Consider the following 20,111-nt stretch of genomic DNA (forward strand, 5'->3'; position numbering starts at 1 on the left):
CGCTGCGCTGGCCTCGTGAAGGTCAAGGAGGCAAGAGCCGTGCAGAGAGATGAGTTGTGCCCTCGCGCCGGAGCCAGCCCGCAGCCCGGGCAGACAGACACGGAGCCAGGGATCTGCTTTCCCTGGGAGCACGTGCGTGTCCTTTCCTGCCCACTAACATTATGTGCCAAACAACCAAATAAAACAATCCCCCTGGCCCTGCCACCCCTCCTCAGCCAGAACCACCTTAGTGTCTTGGGAGTGAAGACCCTAAAGGTAATCGCGCCTTAAGAAAACAATACCCRATGAACATATATAGCTGTGTGTATATGCATACATACATATGTATGTGTGTATGTATATATACACACAATTATACATGTGTGACAATATATAGAGAGYATATATCGTATATATTATATAATATATACACACACTATATCACTCTAAATATGAACTCTCTATAAAACACCATAAATAAATACATATATAAATATATACATATAAACCCCTACATATATATTTATATACATATTTGTTCCCGCAAAGGCAGTGCTGGCTGCAGGTGGGGCAGGCGCGGGGCCCCAGCCCTGAGCACCAGCCCCTGGCCTGGCCCAAACGCAGCTCCCGCTCCCGCCACGGCCCTCAGCCCGCTCCGAAAGCAGAGGTGTCACCGCAGGCATCACCGGGAGGACCAGCGCCCTTCCCTGGGCTCCTTCCCGCTGCCCTTGGCTGTGAGACCGGGCCCAGGGCTGCTCGGGCAGCCAGGGCAGGGCCAAAAGCGAAKGAATGCAGAAAGAAAGAACAAGGTAAGTACAAAGCTTCGCTTAGATTAAGAACTACCCTGTGGCTAAAGCTTGCGCTGACCGCCAGCTGGACCATTTCTCCGAGATGACTTTGTTCCTAGCTGACCACTCACAGCAATGGCAGAAAGGAGCTCCTGCGTTTGGGCTCCAGCAGTGCCCTCTGGCAGCACTCGCCTACCAACCCCACCTCCGAACCGGACCTGTTCACTTTTCCTTTGGAAAGACACAAACAGTAGGACACGTCACTATACACCCACTGAGTAATAAACGTTTTTTTTCTCTTTTTCTTTTTCAATCCATAAATATAAACATATATAGTTCTGACAATTTACAAAAATACAATTTATTGCTGACCCTATGGGTGCAGAACATCGCTTGCATCATTGCGAGTCTAAGTAATAGGTGTCAAATTGAGACATGACCGAGCAAAACCACAAAGTTTGCTGGCATATGGGATTTTTTTGTTTGCTTGTTTTTAGGTGTAAGGAACCATGTACAGCAACGGCCACTTGTAAGACCGGAGTAAGAGCAAGGAATCTTTGTCTGTAAACGGGAAAAAAAAACAATTGGCTACAGGGAGCAAAAACRTATAAATGTATCTGCGCTTGTCAACCCAAATGAAACATGACGAATGTGTTGCTAGTCGTGACACGAGCTGGCATAACAGGAGTTACACCAACGAGAACAAGAAATTCAGGCAAAAGTGGTGTTATGTGAGTTAGCAGCATCATCCAATCCTCTGGAAAACAAAACCTGTGGGTTTGAGGTATAGAAAAAAGGAAAAAAAAATAAAAATAAMTCTGTGCTGGCACTACCACATGGCCATGAGCTATGTACACGGTATTGGGGCATCTTGCCACGCGGCCGAGGCGTCACTGCGGCTCTTGCACAGAGGGCCTTGGTAGACAGGGGGGTGCCTGGAGCCCCTGTCCTGCCCTTGCCATGGGCCCTGTGGCTCCACAGGGACCGCCGAGCGGCAGCTGCTGCTCATGCGAGTGGCGGCCGCGGCTCCATTGGGCTGCGGCTGAGGTGGCTTCTTTGGGGCTCCATGCGCCCACTGACTTGGAGCACTTCAAATACCACTGCCCTTCTCTCCAGGCCCCACATGGATGGAGCTGGAGCTGCTCATGGCTGGAGCTTTCCACGCACCGCAGTCCTGCCGTGCAAGGGGACCTCAGCTTAGCTGCCACCGCAGAGYCAAGGGCTGTGCAGGACCTCTTGCACACAGCCCTCCCAAACCCTCCCGTGGGACCATCCCACCTCTCCCTGTGGGTCCTCTCCTCCTCGCGTTGCCACCCCTGGCCCGGTCTGCACCCGGCTGCTGTGGCCAAGGTCCTGCTGCTGTGCCGTCCCGTCCCATCGCGGCGCTCACGGTAGCTGCATCTCGGGCAGGTCGGGCAGGCCGCAGGGCTGGCCCTGCGCGTGGCGGCTCGGCTGCTGCGGGGGCACGAAGAAGCCCATGGGGCTCTGCTGCGACGCATGGGGCGGCTGGAAAACACGCTGGGCCGGCCCCGGCTCGGCACCCTGCATCTGCGGTGGAGGTGGGACACACATCAGACCATCCACCCCGGCCGTGGGGCCCATGCTGAGGATCTCATCTCCAAGGATGGGATCCCCATGGTCGCTGCTGCTCATCAAAGTTACAGGTTGCAGACACCTGGCCAGGGACACTGGTGTTACCAGCAGGACAAATGCTGCCCTGAGAGCCCAAAGGTGAAGCAAGACCTACCCATGCTGACACACCTCTGTGAAGCTCAGCAGAAAACGCCACGGAAAGCTATAAGCACATAGCCATGCAGAGCGCCTTTCTGCTGGAAACTCAGTTGTAGCTGAGCTCTTTGGAAAAATATGGCCTTGGACATGGATACTGAGCAAACCTGAAGAATGTTGTGGAATTGGCTATGTTTAGATATAATGGGAACAGTAGGTATATGAGAGTTGGCTAGGGACAAGTAAGACTTTGTCAGATTTTTGTCAGGTAAAATAGGTCAGATTGGGTCAGGATCTAGGAAGTTCCGTTTCTTAAAACCCAGCTTTGTGCATCATTATGTGCTTCAAGTCCGATACCTGAAGGAAGAGACGATGCTGCTGAACCTGTTGCTGTGGCCACTGGTGGAGGTGAACTGGGGTGCTCGTCTGGTGGGCCGTGAAGGTGGGATGTGGGATCATCAGCGACGGGGARAAAATGGGCGCCGGGGCTGGAGGTCGGACTGCGCTACCCGTAATCGGCTGCATCTGTATCGCAGCAGGCAAGATTGGCTGCTCTGGGACGAATCTGCTAGGAGAAGGGAAAGAATAGGCACAAAAGCTCCAAACCACCCAGGAATAGACATAGTGAAGACTCTGGTGTGATCCAACAACCTTTTGCAATGCAGCAAAAGCAGAGGCCACCAAAGAAGGCAGATGTTCAAATTCTTGGTAGGTTCAAGAAACAAATCCCTGAACAAACTCTACCCAGTGGCCATCTGTCACCCCTCGGGTCACCTCGTTGCCCCATTACGGCCTGGGAAGGGTTGGGCCCGGCCGGGTGCCTACCTCAGGCTCCTGTCCTGGCTGTACTCAGCCTGCTGCTGCGGCCGGTCACCGCCTTCGGCCGGCACRTGCGCGGACACGGCGACGGGACGCGCTTGCGAGAACACCATGGGGTTGTTGTAGAGGGACATTGAAATGCTCGGCTGTCCTGGCAGACCCGTCTGCTGCGCTTGGCTTCCTCTTATCAGKTGCTGCTGCTGCACATATAGACACACGCGTTAGGTTAGGACACACTCCTTTACAAAGGCAGTTGTTGGCAAGAGGACAATGAACAGTAGAAAGGGCTCCCTGGCCCAAGCGATCACACCCGTGCGCCTCGGGAGGCCAAACAAGCTGCCTGCACCATGGCCCACGCACAGCAGGGGCCGGCATCCCAGCCGGGAAGCAGCCGGGCACTTGCTAAATCAGAGCAGAAGGGCAAGGACGTCCGAGGGAGAAGGGAGCAGCTTAAGGACTGCAAATCCAAAGCCCCAAGCAAAGCTTCTAATGCTTCCTCACAMGCAGCACTATTCAGTCTTGCTCAATTTTGGACCTCGTTTATTTTCCCCATGGAGATGCAGCCATTTATGTAGTGGACTTGGGTCTAGAAATGATAAACTTGCTTCTCAAAACTAACTTCCAGCCATAYCCAGACAAAATAAATAACTTCTTTAAAATTATGCCTAGTACTCGAAGATATTAGGTTATAACTCTCACTGGTTGTGAAAGATGCATTCTGGTGTAACTGGAAAGGGAGTGAGTCAGATGACCAAACCGTCCTCCTACACAGTTCTACTGAAGTTAGGAGAAACGTGTCCAATAGCGTGCCATGACTTAATGCTTCTATGCTATGGAGCATTTATTTTTTTACAATGGAAAAACATCGCTTGCATGTTCCATTGCTTGAAGCACATTTCTTAATCCCATAAGAGAGTAAAGCTTTTGCACATGGGAGAGAAGACGGAAGATAGAGGGAGGTGCAGGTATCAAGGGCTGCCTTTATCCTAGGTGTACCACATAAACAAGGTGGCAGTGTCTTACACTTAGCCTCAAGTGCTGACAACTACTCAAAAAGCCAGGAAGCAAGCATGAAGATGAAGAGAGAGCCAGCAACCTGGGAGGAAGGGCCACCAGGTTCCCTGAGGAATTGGCGTGGGGACGGTAAGTGAGGGCCACAGTAGTGTTTGGTCCCAGTAAGGCCTTGCTGCTGCGACTTCTTGGCTGTGCTTTGCCTGGCTGCCCCAGGCTGCTGCTGCTGCGACGGCCGCCTTGGACTCTGGTGTGGCACGTTGTTAAAGACTAAGGGTATCGGCTGCTGCATCAACATCTTTAAGAAAAAAAGAGACAGGAGTTTGCAACTGTTTGCTCGGCTGAGGAACGGCAAGCTCTGCTCAATGAGTAATGCTGCAAGCACGAAACGGAGTATGGCTGGGGTCTGCACTGCCCTCATCTAGCAAAGCAGCTTTTCAGGGTGATGGGGGTGAAGGAATTTCAGCTCTGCCTGCCTTGCTTGGGGTGGCTAAGCTTGGGCACAGTGGGTGTTGTTGGAGCCTGGCAYGACAAAATGCCAAGTCTGCAGCAAAGTGAACCAGAACAGCAGGAACTCAGAGGCCAGCGTGAGCCCAAATACTCACACAGAGTCACAAGTGCTCCAGCCCCATTTTGCCTGTCACTTTCACAGGAGTGGTGAAGGATCTGGGAATGGGACTAAGGATCTGGAATGACACTAGGGATGCAACAGGGTTATTCGACCATTAAACCCTGGAGCAGTTCCTGCAGTGGGGGCTTTTCATTAATCACTTCTTTGGAATTTTTTATTTTCCAAATCAGGAAAGCTCAATACTTGAACAGATCCTGATGCCTCCTCTCAGAAGGTACCCTTCCAGCTACTCACACRCCTGGGACTGTACTACCAACCTAGCTCTTTTCTGAATGGTTTTGCTGCAGATAATCTGGCTACTGATCCAAGCGCTTGGAGGCAAAGCAAAGGGTCTGTGGGTCCCCGGAGAGCACAGAGGGGAGCACCGGGCACCCACAGTGGCCGCGCACCTGCAGGTTGGAGTCCTGCACTAGCTGGAGCTGCTCCTTGATGACGTGCAGCTCCTCTTGCTGTGTCTTGATGTCAGCTTGCAGTATGCGAGTCCTCTCTTCCAGCTGCTCCTTCAGCTGGTGCATCATCCCCAGCTGCGCGGGGAGGTGGTACACTGGCTGCAGAGAAGAGAGACAGGTCACCAGGAGGATCGGCACTGCTGCTCACAGTCGTCATGGTGCTGGCTTCAGGAAAATGACAGTGCCTGAGCTGGGCAGGTGACTTCCTGAAATGTTGTTATCCAAGAAACACCTTTGGACATAGAAAAGATGATGCTGACAAAAAGCATGTATTGCTCATTTAACCTAAAGTGCCACCATACTACCAGAAGAGCAGCACAACAGCGGCTCACACAGTGTGGTTTGCTCCTGATGTCCATCTGCTGCACTACTGCTTAGATAGTTTTTCAGCTGCTCCTGGGAGCCACCTTGGCCTCATGTGATGAATTAGTTCGCAAAAGCAGCTACAGAGCATTGCTCCCTCCCTGGCACGTGGAGAGGTCCAAAGGATGGAGAGCTCACTCTCCCCAAGGYGTGCCAGCCCGCGTAAAGACACCAGCACTGAGAGGACAAAATCATCAGCACACGTGCAAGCTGCTCCTCCCGGGAGCTCTCAAGRGAACTTTCTGAAGTCTAAAGACTCTCACTTCTCACCTGAATTTTAGCTAACTTGGCAAAAATGGTGTATTTGTCAGTCTTGTGTATGTTTAATGACCAAAGGGACACCCAAGTGACCTGTTCCAATAGCAGTTCTGCACTATCTGCATGGTCCGAATAGTCACGCACAACCAGCAGAAACCTCTCCAACCCCCACCTAGCAATGAGATGAAGTGCAGCCCACTGGAGTCACTAGTCTGCCCAGCAGACTGGCTGCACAAGTGCATTTAACACAAATAAAACACATACCATCACAGCTTGCTGAGAGGGAACTGCCAGCTGAGCCACAGGATGCTGACTGAGRTGGTCAACAGGGGCTTGAGGAGTTGCTATGGCCTAGAAATGAAAACCTGCCTTATTTTAGGTCCACAGCATCCCTAGAGTACAGTGCTGGAAGACCTGCTCACTGGTGTTTTATCAACTCCTATGAGCATGCAAACTTCACTGAAGAACCAGTGCAAGTAGAAGAGTCCACATGGAGGTTTGAGGATGTGTCTAAAGGGAGAATTTAAACCCCTGCATGCCTGCCTCTAATTGCAAATCAGCCTGAATGCTGCTTGACCATCCATGTTGAGATTCATTTCACACATACAAACCTGAGAAAATTGGGTTTGTATTGGGACATGAGGAAGGCTGTGGCCTGGAGGAGCTGACTGACTCCTGGAGGACACGATGCAGCCATGCAGCCTCTGTCCAAGCTCTCCACCAGCACCAAGAGCAGGCAGTTCCTTCACAGCCCTGGGAAATGCCAGGGACCCTCAGGCCCAGCATAGATGGACAAGGGATCAGACCTTTCTGAGGGCTCTGCACACCTAGCAGAGGGTGGGATGTAGCTCAGTGCTGTTGATGCACGTTTGACGGCTGATTTTCATCAGAGAGGCTACAGAGCTGCCTACCTGGGTGCTTCCACTTGATGCCACTCGCAAGGCTGCCTTCTCCGACTGACCCAGTTGCACTGAGGGCCTCGTGGGAGTGCTGGTGTCCGTGTGCCGCATTGATGACGTGGCTGGAGAAAAGGTGGATTATGGTGACATGGCAGCAATCGGAAGACACCAAACCCACACCCAGCTACCCTGGCTGTGCCCAAACGCTGCATACGCAGCTGGCTCGGAGCAAAGAGCTCAGGGAGCCACAGGAAAACCACCCCCAGGCCAATCCCAGCRGCTGCCCGGCCTCCCGCCCCGCCGCCGCGCGCGCCGGCTCGCCTACACGCCGAGTCGGAGAGCGCCGTGTGCGAGGAGCGGCGGGAGCTGTGCGACGAGAGCGACACCCCTTCGCGGCTCGCCTCCTGGCCGCTGCCGCACCGCCGCACGTCCACGTAGCTGCCGGGGCTCTGCGGGGACAAGCGARGCAGCCGTGGGACAGGGCACCGGCAAAACGGGCCTCCTGACTCATTCCTCCTTCTAACTGCTGGTTTTCAACAGAGGGGAAAGCCAAGATTGTGTTCGTGGAGGGCCTGGGAATTTCTTGAGGGATTGTCTTGGTTTGTCACCCATGGCAGCACCCTCCACATGCCTCCCTAGTTGCTCCCTGGCTTCACCTCCAGAAGATGAAGCAATTGCTCCCTCTGCCTCTCCTTGAGCTACCAACACCCACACCAGCAGATGCAGCTTAATGTGTACCGAAAACTCTCTCAGGTTCSAGTGAGGAGGGAAAGAAGGCACCARGGGACTCTGCAGAGGTGAGGCAGACAATCCTCTGCAAAATGGTCTTTGCTGAARGGCAGAGAGGTCCTRGGACAGCTTCCCTGCTCTCCCACCCCACAGTGTTTTAGGGAAATAATATCTGAAGAGCAATGAGGCTAATGCAGTAGTAATTACACAATAATCCGCTTAAAATCGCTTTGATAACTGGTCTTATTTGTAAACTATTGTGAAGAAGAACATCAGCGTAATTGAAGTGGCCCCGTTAATTGGGCAGGTGTGTTGGGATGCCAGACTGATTCAATCCATGGCAATTACTGCTCCCATCACAATCTTACACTGGATGGGATCCTGCCCAGCAGTGGAAATAGAACAGGAGTCTGGAATATGAATCGATGCATCGCTCGCCATTCCCCACCAGCTGCAGTCCCATCACCACCCATGAGGCAGCGTTAGCAAGAGAGGGCCCCGCACCCTGGGGTGCTGCTGAGCTCTCAGACTTGCTGCAGCTGAGGAACGATGATACGGACATCAGCTCCAGCTCCAGCTTTATTATTCTCCTCCTGAATGGAGTTTGTTTCAGTCACCATTTAAGCAAAGGACTCAGGATGATTTGCAAAAGCAGAACCAGCAGCAATTCTGCTTCTGAAATTGCAATCTTGTGCTCAAGGACAGGGTAGTTAAGAGCCATGCAGTGTTAAAAAAAAMCCCTCTTTGTTGGAGTCGTAAGGCAACAGATGGCTTGGAGGGAGAGGGGTATAAATGAGAAGAGGGAGGAAGAATAGATATTTTCCTAAGATTAATATGCAATGACTCTGTGTGGGATAAAAGCCTATATTTATTTAACTGAGGAGGCATATGGTACCTTTAAAGAGGAAGATGCCAGTTCGATTGATGACTCTTCAAGGCCAAGATCTCGCCTTCTTTCAGCTCGGACTTCTGCATAACTAAAACACACACACACACACACATATATATACATACATATATATATATATATATATATATATATATATATATATATGTATACAGATCAGGTAGAAAAACACTGATCATACAGCTTCTTTGCAGGTAAACTGCTGTAGCAAATGTACGTTCCTTTTCCAGCCTGCCAGTGATCAAGAATCATTTCGTTTGCATGTTGTTTTGCACGGAGCTCAGCAAGGCCCGTGGCAACACCAAGGAAGATCAAGCAGCTGCATGTAATGCCAGGGTTTGCCAGAGACCAGCACCTTTGCTTGGGCAGAGGACCCTGTTTCCAGGGGGTGCAGAATTAAATTTGTTGAAATGTTAAATGATGGCAATGGAAGCTGCTGAGCTCTAACTCACCTAAATCACTCTATGCACTGAATCTTTCTCAGTTTACTTTTTAAGACTGAGGTTCTATTACCTTGTCTGCTTCAATAACACATCTAAACCGTCAGAGACAGAACTATATTTCAAAGTCTATTTAAGATTATACCACTAGATAGAGTGCTATATCTAAGAGGTACTGGAAGTAGAGAGAAGAAACAAGTTCACGCACAGTAAATTCTGAGCTTAAAGTGCAGCTGAATTCCCTGAAGGGAGGTAGAAGCAACACGGTTCACAAGCAATCTCTCTATAAAACATTTGCTTAAAATAGCATGTCGGGTAGTTTATACCAACACACACACTTCTAACCACTTAGATCTGTTTATTCGTGTAAGAAGTTCTCAGTCTGCATTTGAGAATAGCAAAACTAATCCCAGTCTACTAGTGCTTTTTCATTTATATGTTTGTAAGGAAGGAGTAGGAGAAGAAAAAATAATCACAAAATTATTTCTACTAGTAAAGATACCAATGAAGGCATCTACTGAGGCAGAGGATCAAATTGTTGTGCTGCTACCTCTTCAAGCTTTCTAGTAATTAAATTCTCACCATTAACCCTCTATCAACTAGATAGGTGATCAACTAGATGCCAMCCCAGAAGACGCCAACCTTCCTTCCAGCTGAACCCACAGTTTTGTTCTCTGAGCACAAAACAGCTTCCCACTAGGGGGGGATCAYGGGCTAAATTTTACATTACAAATAGGGATACCAGGACCACAGCTATCATCCAGTCATAAATATTTAAAGCTCTGATCAAAAGGTTTTGTGAGAGATGTATGATCCCCTTTACACTCATAAAGCTGTCTGATTCTTAATAGCTTTAATCCTTCATGTGGCCATSTCACGGCTAGGGAGAGAAGTATAATGAAATGTATAGAGAGCCATGGCCAACTGTGGCTTCTAGTTTTTGTTCCAGTTGCCAAAAGAGAGTAATGAAAATGTGTTATATTTTTGTTTCCAAGCTGYCTATCATAACAGTGTTCTGTAGTTACGCATCATCTTAATGCATCAAGATACACAGCGTCTATTCGGCTAACACGAAACCAGGCTGAAGCCAAGGGGTGGACATGGGGTGAGGGCRGGGGGGGGTGGTTCTCCTACCTAACCACGAGGTGGGTGCACACGATGAACTCGGGCTTGGAGTTCCACTGGTGGTAGGTGATGTAGTAGTGTGTCTGCAGCCAGATCCACTGCTGCCCTTTGGTCAAGAACCTGTAGTAGCAGGACTTGCCTTTTCCAAACTGCATCACTGATAAACAAAAAGAAAGGAATTGATAAGAAAAAAAGAAAAAGAGTTGATTGAAAAAACACCCCTTTCCTCCTCTTGCAGGCTGCCACTGCACTAAAACTGCTTTTGTTGCTATATACAATACACACACAAGAATGTACTGGGTTGTTATTTGGATTCTTTTTCTCTTTTCTTTATATTTTAAGAGCCAGTTACTGGCAGAAGCMGGCCCTGAGCTCCTCTGAAAAGAATAAAAGACATAAATTTAAGTGGGTTTTGGCCTTTCGCAAGTACATGAGCATGCCTTTCAGAGACATGAAGTCAGGATCCTAATTACAGCAGAAAACAATGCAACAGYGGAGTGTAGCAGCTTCACTGCTTAGGCTTAAGCTGTTAGGGACAGGTTTTCTTCTGTGAGATGGCCTAAATACAACAGACCTGGTATGTATATCAGGCTACGTCCAGAAAAATCACAGGTGATGCAGTATAACAGGACCATAATGAGGGAACAACATTAATTGACCACCTTAATTGCTCCCAGGCTGCTGCGAGCACAATATAAAACATGCTCATTTAAAATCCCCCATTATTAATGCAAATAAAATCCCCATAATTAATGCAGAGTGAAATATAAGCGTGGTTTAAGCAAACCCATTTCACTTYGCTGTAGGCAAGGTGCCTGCCCACAGCGCTGAGCCTGCACATGGGAACTTGTCGAGCCATGAGCATTTTTACACGCCTGCACATCTCTACCCTGCTAAGCAGCAGGACCAGCTCCTTTAGCAAGTCCCATTAGCAGTGATGGACTTTTGATGAAGCACTTAGAGAAGGTCTTTTGGTTAACAAGCCACGCTGGGAATCATCCAGTTCCTAGCCCTGTCAGTGATTTCCCAAGYCATCTCCCACAAGTCACTTTCCTAGTACCTCACTTTGCCCACCTACATAGCAAGATTAAAAGGTCTTTTACTGCAGGTGTGTTGGGCAAATGCATTTTTAACCTCTAGGAGAGGATCAGTAGCTAACAGAGATGAGGAACGTAAACCACTAACCAGAGCGAGTCCCTGTGCAAAGATCGGACTCCACTCTCACATAATGCAGCTAATATACACCGAATTGCAGGCATGTATTAACAAAAGGATATTAGCTGCTTAAGTATCTCATTTCTGTCTGCATGGCTTTTTAAAGCAAGCAGCACTAAAGTAGTACCATAGGTGAGAGCAACTAAAAATACTCCTTTAATATTCCCATCTCCGTGCTTGGCACACTTGACATAACTTGTGTCTAGCCACTTTCACAGCTGCTTCTGCGTAACCAGCCAGGCAAACTGCTTCCCTTGCTCTTCGTTTCATACACAGCGTTTTATCTTGATCATGCAGAATGAGAGGGAAAGTGCAAAGCAGAGAGGAAGAAGGAATGGGGAAATTCGAGACTTCAGAGTAGAAGCCATCTTTTCCACTTTCTATTGTATTGAATTTTATTTCATCTGTATGGTGGGTAAAGGGTAGAGCTGGGGGCAGTTTGCAATTCACAGTGCACAAGCCTCATGGCTTGTGTGCTGGGCAGTCTGCAGAGTTTGATGGTGTCCCTGCATCACGCTGCTCTGCATCTCAGAGCAATTAGAGTATCCCATTTTCCCCACTCTTGTGTTCTTGTTTCCTTTTGACAAAGCACTTTCCTTGCAAGCAGAGAGCAGATAGACYGATGGTGAGTTTGCCCAACAGGAAACCTATAAGCAATACTTCTTGGCAAAACATCCGATTACCTAGGTGCATTTTACAAAGTGCCTAGTTACTTTTCACTGCACCTCTTGGCAATGCAAAGCAGCTGGAGATCAGATATAATTCTGGTTTAATACCTTATTCTGAAGTGCATGAGACAGATGGAAAAATACAGTCTCAAAGGTAAAGCATCTCATATGTTCATCTCCTAGGAAAACCACATGGGTTATTCGACCATGTTTCCTGTCACCTCTTGCCCTTCCTTACATCACCTCCAGCCTTCAGAGGGACATGGGGTTGCAGCATCATGCTGCACCACAGCAGGAGTCAGGCTGAGCTCTCCTGCTGACCTGACTCTACACAGGCTCTTGTAGGTCACAGCATTTCACCTTGCACAGKGTTCATGAAGAATCTCTGTGTTCATACACATACATCAGGTCAGGAACCTCCAGAACTGGACAAAACTGTCTTCAGAAAGATGTAATACTGAGACAAATCTAACCTGGGCTGAAAGCTCATGGACTTTTCTTCCCCCACAGACATTCCCAGGGGAAGGAAAAATCCCCATTCACAGCAATCAAGCCAATGTGGTCCTGGCTGCACCCAATCCGCTCCAATTTCTGCTGTGTGGAGTGTTCTGGAGYGAGTGTGTTCAAGGTGTCCACGGTGTCTATGCTCTCTGGGGATGCCCCCAAGCCTCCTGCTTCTGGCATGGGGAGCTTGGTGGCACTTTTCACTCTTCAGGCAAAACTACTTCAAGATCAATAGACAATAARCTACTGTACCACACAAGGAGTCTGTTATCAGTACTTCTGTATAACAGATCTGAATTTCCAGAACCATTTTACTAACCGTAAGTGAAGTTTACAGCACCTAATTGCACAGATAAGCAATCCAGATGCTTCCTTCAGGGTGCGTTTCAGTGAGCCAAGCCTGGTGGTTAGCTCCAGAGCCAGAGGGAACAGAAAGGCCCTAGAAACTGTGGCAACCAACAAAGTCCCAGGGATCAGGTCTGCTTTCATAAGCTGGAGTAAAGAGTGGAAAGTTCTGACYGCCCATTCATTAATCTAATGCAACCTTCAGCCATCTGTGTTTAAAGAACAGACCTGTCTCATTGGGAGACCTGCACAAGCAGTTCCTGATCTGCGTGAATTCCATAGGGATTCAACTTCCTGGTGAAGCATCAGCTGTGATAATCTTTTACAGGAAGAGAGAATTCCCTTTCTCCCCAGAAAAGGAAGTCTTTGGGACGGTAAAAGGTTTTGCAAAAGTGAAAAGTGAGAATGAAGTCTGGCAGGCTGCAGAAGGAGAGGAACTTACAGTGTTCATGGCACCTAGCAAGAAGCTCCAGGTCATCTGCGTGGTAGTAGTCATACCCTGACGTCCCCAGGACCTCAAAGGGAAGGTATCCTATGATAGGTGGAGCCCTAGAAGGGAAGCGAAGAGCAGGTAGTGAACACAAAACCTGATTTTGTGACTTCATGGCAGACACTTCACGACACTGACAATCAAACGATCTCCTACAGCTACTTGGCAGGGAAACTGCGGATACTGACCTCTTCATACACAAGCAGAGACCCACATGGAGATGTAAAAAAACGAGCAAATGAAAAGGTGYCTGTTTATTGTTTCACAGCCTATTCATTACGTGGGTGTAGCGCAAGGCATGTGCGTATGCAAGTGACTCAATCCATTAAGCATGCTTGTTAGACATGCTGCCCGAGAAATGCTGTGGATGTTCGTGTGCATATTAAACTGGAGCGTCAGTAAAGCTAGCCAGTAGGTTGGAAGTAAATGTCATCTGGGTGGTAAACGTAGAAAAAGAGWGTAAGTGGGAAGCCACAGTGTGTGTCGAGACCTACTTAGGGAAAAGAGAAAGTAATCGTTCCCATGGAAAAGCTTGGGAAACCTAAACCTGAAAAAAAATGCTTCTGGGCTGGCAGTAAGGAGGAGAACATGTTTGAGGCAAATTTTAAGGGCTGTTATTTCTCTGGCAGACAGAGAAGAAACTTAGAAAGTATGGAGATGTGGGGGTGTAAATAACTTCTCTGCTATCTACTCTATGTCTACTATTCTGCTATCAAGTCTAGACTGAGGCAAAATATAAAACTTTTTTAAACTGCTGTCCCCAAAACACKGAGCTGCATGGGAGCCTGCTTGTTTGGAATTGGGAAATAGCACTGAAAGGTGAGGCCAACAACATGATGTTTATATCTACTTCCTATTTCAGCAAGCCACCTTCTGTCCTCAAGCACACAAGTGTGCTCCTGTTTGCATCAATTAAAGCACCACGTGGGTCTGTGARGCAGCATTTGACCATGCTCTGCTAATTCGGCATTTTGCTCCACCTTCTTGTTTTGACTGCTGGATGTGCTGATTGTATGAGGATAATCTGCCAAGTTCGGTAAGTTTCTCAGGGATAAAGATGCCAGTGTATTACTGAAATAGTTCATGTTTCCAATCTGGGACAGCTTGAAGTTGTGTCACAGCTTATTAAACATGCCTTTTACGCTGCCCTTCTTCCTCTTGGGGTATCAAGCAACCCTCTTAAGGAAGGTGAATGCCATAACGTGGCCGAGAATATGTACAAAAAATATCTAGGTGTAGGTACATTTAGGTTGGGATGGATTGGCCCAGAAATCTTTGGGGTCCTACTGCCTGGGCCAAGCAACCCAGCTGTAAATCTGTACTCTTGGAGTCTAAGCAATTTCCTAAAACTTGCCCAGTATAGCACCTGATCTGGAAGAACCACCTTCCGTGTTCCCAAAGCTCTTGAAACAAGCAGCTCTTAATGCACAGTGGTCCCTTCCACAATACAGTCTTATTTATTCAAATAGCTTTGTATAGAGCACTGTGTTCCTTTCCTTCATGTGACCCAAATTTCTGTTAATGACGATAATAGGTGTATTTATGAAAGAGTCTTTCCTTCTCTCTCTTTAGCCAAATGTGCCAATGTCTCTGGGGTCTTCAATAACATGCTTATTTTCATGACAATGATGTCTTTCAGATGCACAGCAGATAAACATTTTACGCTGATCACAAAAGCACGCTGCTTTCCTGATTTTCACCAAGACTCTCTAAAATAGACTGTAACCACAAAATGCTTCCAATCTGTCATTTGACGAGGACCTGGCTTACTGGTGCAGCAGGCTGAAAGCCAAGTTTGACTTCCAGCCTGTGCAAATGGGACTGTATGGTCCTCTCAGAGCTTCTTGAGCAGGGGATTGGTGACAGTGCCAAAAGCTGGAAGGATGGGACTTTAAACCAACAACCTCCTAACACAAGAGCTGCAGGATGAGACCTTGCAGTATTTAACTGCATGAAGGGAAGATGAGGAGAGGACCCCAGAACAGAAGCAGATCATCATCCAAGTTCACAGGCCTTCGTCCTTTACGCATGCCTATATGTAGATTCAGATGCATATTTTTTTCCTCGTTTTTCTAATGTCTATCCAGCTATATAGAGTGCTTTCTGCACCATTTATTATCACTCCACTTTATCTCATTATCATMTATATTAGTGTAACTGTTGAAGGCCAGGTGCCAAGCAAAGCTGGGTACCCGCTGCTCCCCTGCCTGCACCGCTCTCTGCACTAGACCAGGCGAGGGTTGTAAGTGAATAAGAAACAGCAAAATCTTCAACAACATTTGAACATATTCTCACAGTGTGCTAGAGATCCYGAGGCCTGTACTGGATAAAGGTCTGAATGAATGATTAAATGAGACAGCCCACATGATTCTTTGCTCATTCCTAGGTCTGTGCTCACTGCTTGCATCCGGTGCTGTCACAAACTCTGGCTCAGCATCTATATTAACTTAATTTACTCTCAGTAACAGTGGTTTCCTCACCGGGGATATGAGAGGGGTTGGACCAGCTGCAAGCACCCAGCAGCAAAGAGACTCCTCTCTGAGTCATAACCCAAATCCATCAAAAGATTCCTTGATACGTCTTAGCAAAGCTCTTGCCTGCCTGATTCATAGGAGCTGCTAGGGACACGGCCCTTTGGAAAACAAYCCTGCTTAATTAGACAGAGAAATGAGGGATTTAGGAATCTAACTTTAATCACTTGCTTCTGAAAGTGGGTTATTGGATAGACCAATTAAAGGAAAGCAAAGTTACTCCAATAAGATCTAGATGACATGAATAATATGCAGACTACCCCAAAACACACCATTAACTGTAAGGTTATCAAATAGACAATTCTACATTTCAGGGTGTGAAGCATGGAAAACACATCTTTTCTAACACATGAATTCAAATTCAATTTACATTTGCTCTCTCTCTCTTTCCTGTACTCTTAGTTTATCTTTCCCCCACAAAAAGGTTTATTTTGTATTCTTCCTTTTCTTGTGATGGCTACCTTTGCAGGGCTTGTATTCTGTAAAGACAACTGCTGCAGAATAACCATGAGAAGGATATGATTTTGTGTTGTGGTCATGCATAAATGCCAAATACACAGGAGCAAAAGAGCAAGCAAAAAACTCCAGCTGCTCCTGAAAACAAGAATTCTGTACCTCTCAAGTCAACAAACTGATTCCAGTCTGTCTCATTCCCAAAGTCCTAACATTTCTCACTCTATTCTCCTAACAACTCACAATCTATTTAGGCAAAAAGCAATCTGTAATTTAAACCATTTATTCCTCTGCATTTTCTTTTTTTTTTTTTTTTATGTATTCCAGCATTTATCAAGATGCAAATCAGAAGTTTATTGATAGATTGAAAAAAAATTGAAAAATTCTTGGAATGTTGGAAAACATATGATCTAAGCCAACAGAGAGAGCAGGACACAAACTTGTTCATTCCAGTAATTTAATATCTCAGTGAAGCTGGACATTTTTCTAGACATTTTCCCTTCACTTCACATGATTTTTTAGTTGCCCAAAACATGAAAGAGGGCAAAGTCTTTCCGGAAGTCTGATAAGTAAGTTCAAAGTATTAAGGAGTCTAATTTAATTAGTGCTATTCCACACGGGAAATCAGGCAATAGCTACACAACATTTCCTATTTTTAAACTACAATTTGTTTATTCTCCTTTGACAAATCTCTTACCTGTGGTCCAAGAACAAAAATTTCCATTCCAAACTATGCCTTGATGTGAATTCTTCACATGGCTCTTCAACATTGCAGAGCTCCTGCAAAACAGTCGACACATTCAGATATTTAGTTCTGTGAAATGACGAAAGGAACCCTCTGTCAAGACAAAGGATGCACCATCTTAGTACAGTAAACCCCAGCAAAATAAAGAGATTTAAGAAGACCTGATTTTTTTCTTTTATTGAATACTTGGGTCTTGCACGCATGAACTTATGAAAGGTGCCTAAATAATTTACCCTGGGCTGAGTCACTGTTAGAACTAGGATAAAAAGCCCAAGGGCCTCATTTTACAGTCTGCAGGCAAAATTCCTCCTGATTTCTTTTCTTAATATTGGCAACTGAAGACAGATGCCAGCAGCAGTTTCCAGCTTCAAACCAAGCTCGCTATTGCTCTGTCAAGCAAGAAGCATCTACAGTTGTTATCACTGTTGCTATTGCACTGTGCCACAGGACAGTTAATGAGTAGGAAAAAAAAAGCAGTCCATGAAATRTGATGTTCAAGGCTTAAAGATATGAGTGGTTTTCTTACACAACGTGTTTCTTTAGCGGCTGCAACTTTTCAGATGGTTTAGCTAGTTGCCTTTATCAGAACTGCCTGAGCTGGAGGCTCTGAAACGTCCTGTTCCCAATCAGCTCTTCTCAAACGCAATTCCTATTTTGCCTCATTCCTAACTACGCTCAAACCCAGCGCTGTCCTCACTCATTTGCACAAGCAGGTCACAGTGCCAAACATCCTCTTGGAGAGGCTTCTGCAACAGGGCTCGTCCTGTAACATGGTCCTATGACCATCGCTTGTGGTAACAGTGCCGGGCTCTTCAGCTGAATGCTAATTTCCAGGATAAAAGGGAAAACGCCATCTGAGAGCTCTCACCTTTAAGAACTGCGGTGTGACAAGACGAACAGTTGCTACCAGGCAAATCTGCTCCTCCGTGGCTGACCTGAAAGCTCGTGCAATAGCTGACTCAAAGCCATTACAGGAGGGTGTAGGCACTAGACACAACCAGATACATTTATTTAAATAGAAGAAGACGTTTCTTTGCATGTTAAGACAGGTACAATGACTGATGACATCCAAGCAACGAATTTTTYGACCCACAGCATTATGCCACCCTAGTACACACTGATGTTAATCAAAACACGACCTTTTAGGCTCATAGTTACCCATCTGTGACCACCCCTGGCTTGTAGGAAAGCTTTAATGACAGCTCTCATCAGCTGGAACATGCACCTACAGCCCCCTTGCTACAATGTCTGCAAGAAGGCTGGAGACTGCAATGAAGACGTTGATATTCAGCTGATTTTTAGGCTTTGCAATATTTTTGCTATTTTGCTGTGTATGTTTTGCAAGTGTCCTACTAAAATCACAGATTGAGGAACGAGAAGATATAGGAAGAGCTGATATCACTTTTCTGCCCTGAACATTCTTCTCAACAACAAGTACAGAATCAACTCAACAGAGTCTAGAACGGATGTTAGAAGGTGTGATGAAGAGATAGAAGCAAGGGAATAGCACCTTTTTGCAACCCAACATTTGCCAGAACCAAGATTTTACAGGTTTTGCAAACTCTTTCATTTTTAAGAAGTGCCATTTCATTGCCACAAGTAAAAGACCATATTTAACGTCACTGGCTGTTTGAATAAATAGACTGCTTGAAAATTGACAGTGGCTCAAATGTAGGGTTTGGTCCCGCATCACCTCTTCAAGCAGAGTGCTCTGAAAGGCAGCCTCTCCAGCACTTCTATATGAAAAACATCTCTAACACATCTGCAACATATTCCATTCCTGCTGATTAGGGGCCATTTTCAGCTGAAACAAGGACTTTCYGTGGCTATGCATAAAGATACAATTTAAAGGAGAGAGGCAGAGACAAAGTAGGCTGGAGCAGTAACTTACCATGAGTAAAATATTTAAAATCCACTACAAATTTCACATATTCATACGTCAGGGGTTCATTTGGATCTAAGTTGCCTCTTGCTAAATGACAGCAAAACTCTATTTGTTTCTCCGCTGAAACGAGAGGAAGAGAGGGAGATGCACACAATGCTACTACAAGCCTGCACTTTATCACACTCAACATATCTAATCTCTGGGGGAGGGTGATACCAACCCTGTTGCTGCGGTATCTAAGCACATTCTGCTGGGATGTTCTCGATAACCCTAAGTAAATATACAACTAGTAGGAAAAATGATAACCTGGTTTTGCTTAAGGAAATGCAGTCTCACCCCTTCTCCGTGTCTTTATAGTTACTTGATGCATTGGCTTGGAGCCCTGGCCATGCTGTYGTCAGCAGCATTTGCCCCKGCCTCCACAGGGGCAGAATTTCAGGGCAAAGCTGTGAAATGACACTGRGTGTCCCTGCTGGAGCAGGCGAGTTGGACTAGATGATCTCTAGAGGTCCCTTCCAACCTCAACCAYTCTGTGATTCTGGGAGATGTTCTGCTCTGGCAGTGCTCAGTAGGACCCTGAGCCAAAGGGCACCAAGYCACCCTAAGCCCCTCGATCAGCKGCAGTGGGCAGTGTGTGAAGCCCTTGCTGCATTTTACAGCTGAAGTATCATTCCCTGGATGAGCCCAGGCAACCTGCAGCTCCCRTGGAGGAGCCAGTGCCGGGAGCTGCCCGAGGGATGAGCATCCCCCCCAGGGAGAAACAGCCACTGTGGGACAACTTGGCTCTGCCCTGCGATGCAGAGCCCGCAGCCAAATATAGGCTGGCCAAATCAAAGGTCAACTGTTGGGAGGGTATAGGATCACTAGGTGATGTGCTGCATTAAAAAMCAGACATATTAAAGGAGAATTTAACAAAACAGAAAGGGCAGGCAAGAGAATTAAAGAGCTGGAGAGCACTGTGTAGACKCCCCTTTTGGCAAATTTCCCTGATAGACAGAGGAGAGCAGAGCTTACCATTCAGAAAATCAGCTGCAACAGGGTCTGTCATGAGCACATGCGGAGATAGGAGCTTGTACACCTCGCTCTGCTCCCGCTCAGGCAGGAAGTTTAATATATTTTGGTCCACCAAATCTGACTGATACAAGAGAT

General features: G+C 47.0%; 1 protein-coding gene across 1 annotated transcript in view; it reads right to left on the reverse strand.

Moving 5' to 3' along the window:
- Positions 1 to 2,153: 2,153 nt before the first annotated feature.
- PASD1 (PAS domain containing repressor 1) overlaps positions 2,154 to 20,111 on the reverse strand; it is a 43,893-nt gene continuing 25,935 nt past the window's right edge. The window contains 15 exon segments of the mRNA XM_026039052.1: positions 2,154 to 2,315; positions 2,853 to 3,063; positions 3,258 to 3,518; positions 4,406 to 4,623; positions 5,346 to 5,504; positions 6,291 to 6,377; positions 6,938 to 7,047; positions 7,251 to 7,374; positions 8,550 to 8,631; positions 10,136 to 10,283; positions 13,301 to 13,407; positions 17,030 to 17,112; positions 17,946 to 18,064; positions 18,969 to 19,082; positions 19,977 to 20,097. Coding sequence (XP_025894837.1) covers positions 2,154 to 2,315; positions 2,853 to 3,063; positions 3,258 to 3,518; positions 4,406 to 4,623; positions 5,346 to 5,504; positions 6,291 to 6,377; positions 6,938 to 7,047; positions 7,251 to 7,374; positions 8,550 to 8,631; positions 10,136 to 10,283; positions 13,301 to 13,407; positions 17,030 to 17,112; positions 17,946 to 18,064; positions 18,969 to 19,082; positions 19,977 to 20,097 — 2,106 coding nt within the window.

Source organism: Nothoprocta perdicaria, unplaced genomic scaffold (assembly GCF_003342845.1).
Source record: "Nothoprocta perdicaria isolate Ctin4 unplaced genomic scaffold, notPer1 scaffold_22, whole genome shotgun sequence".
NCBI classification, from domain to species: Eukaryota; Metazoa; Chordata; class Aves; order Tinamiformes; family Tinamidae; genus Nothoprocta; species Nothoprocta perdicaria.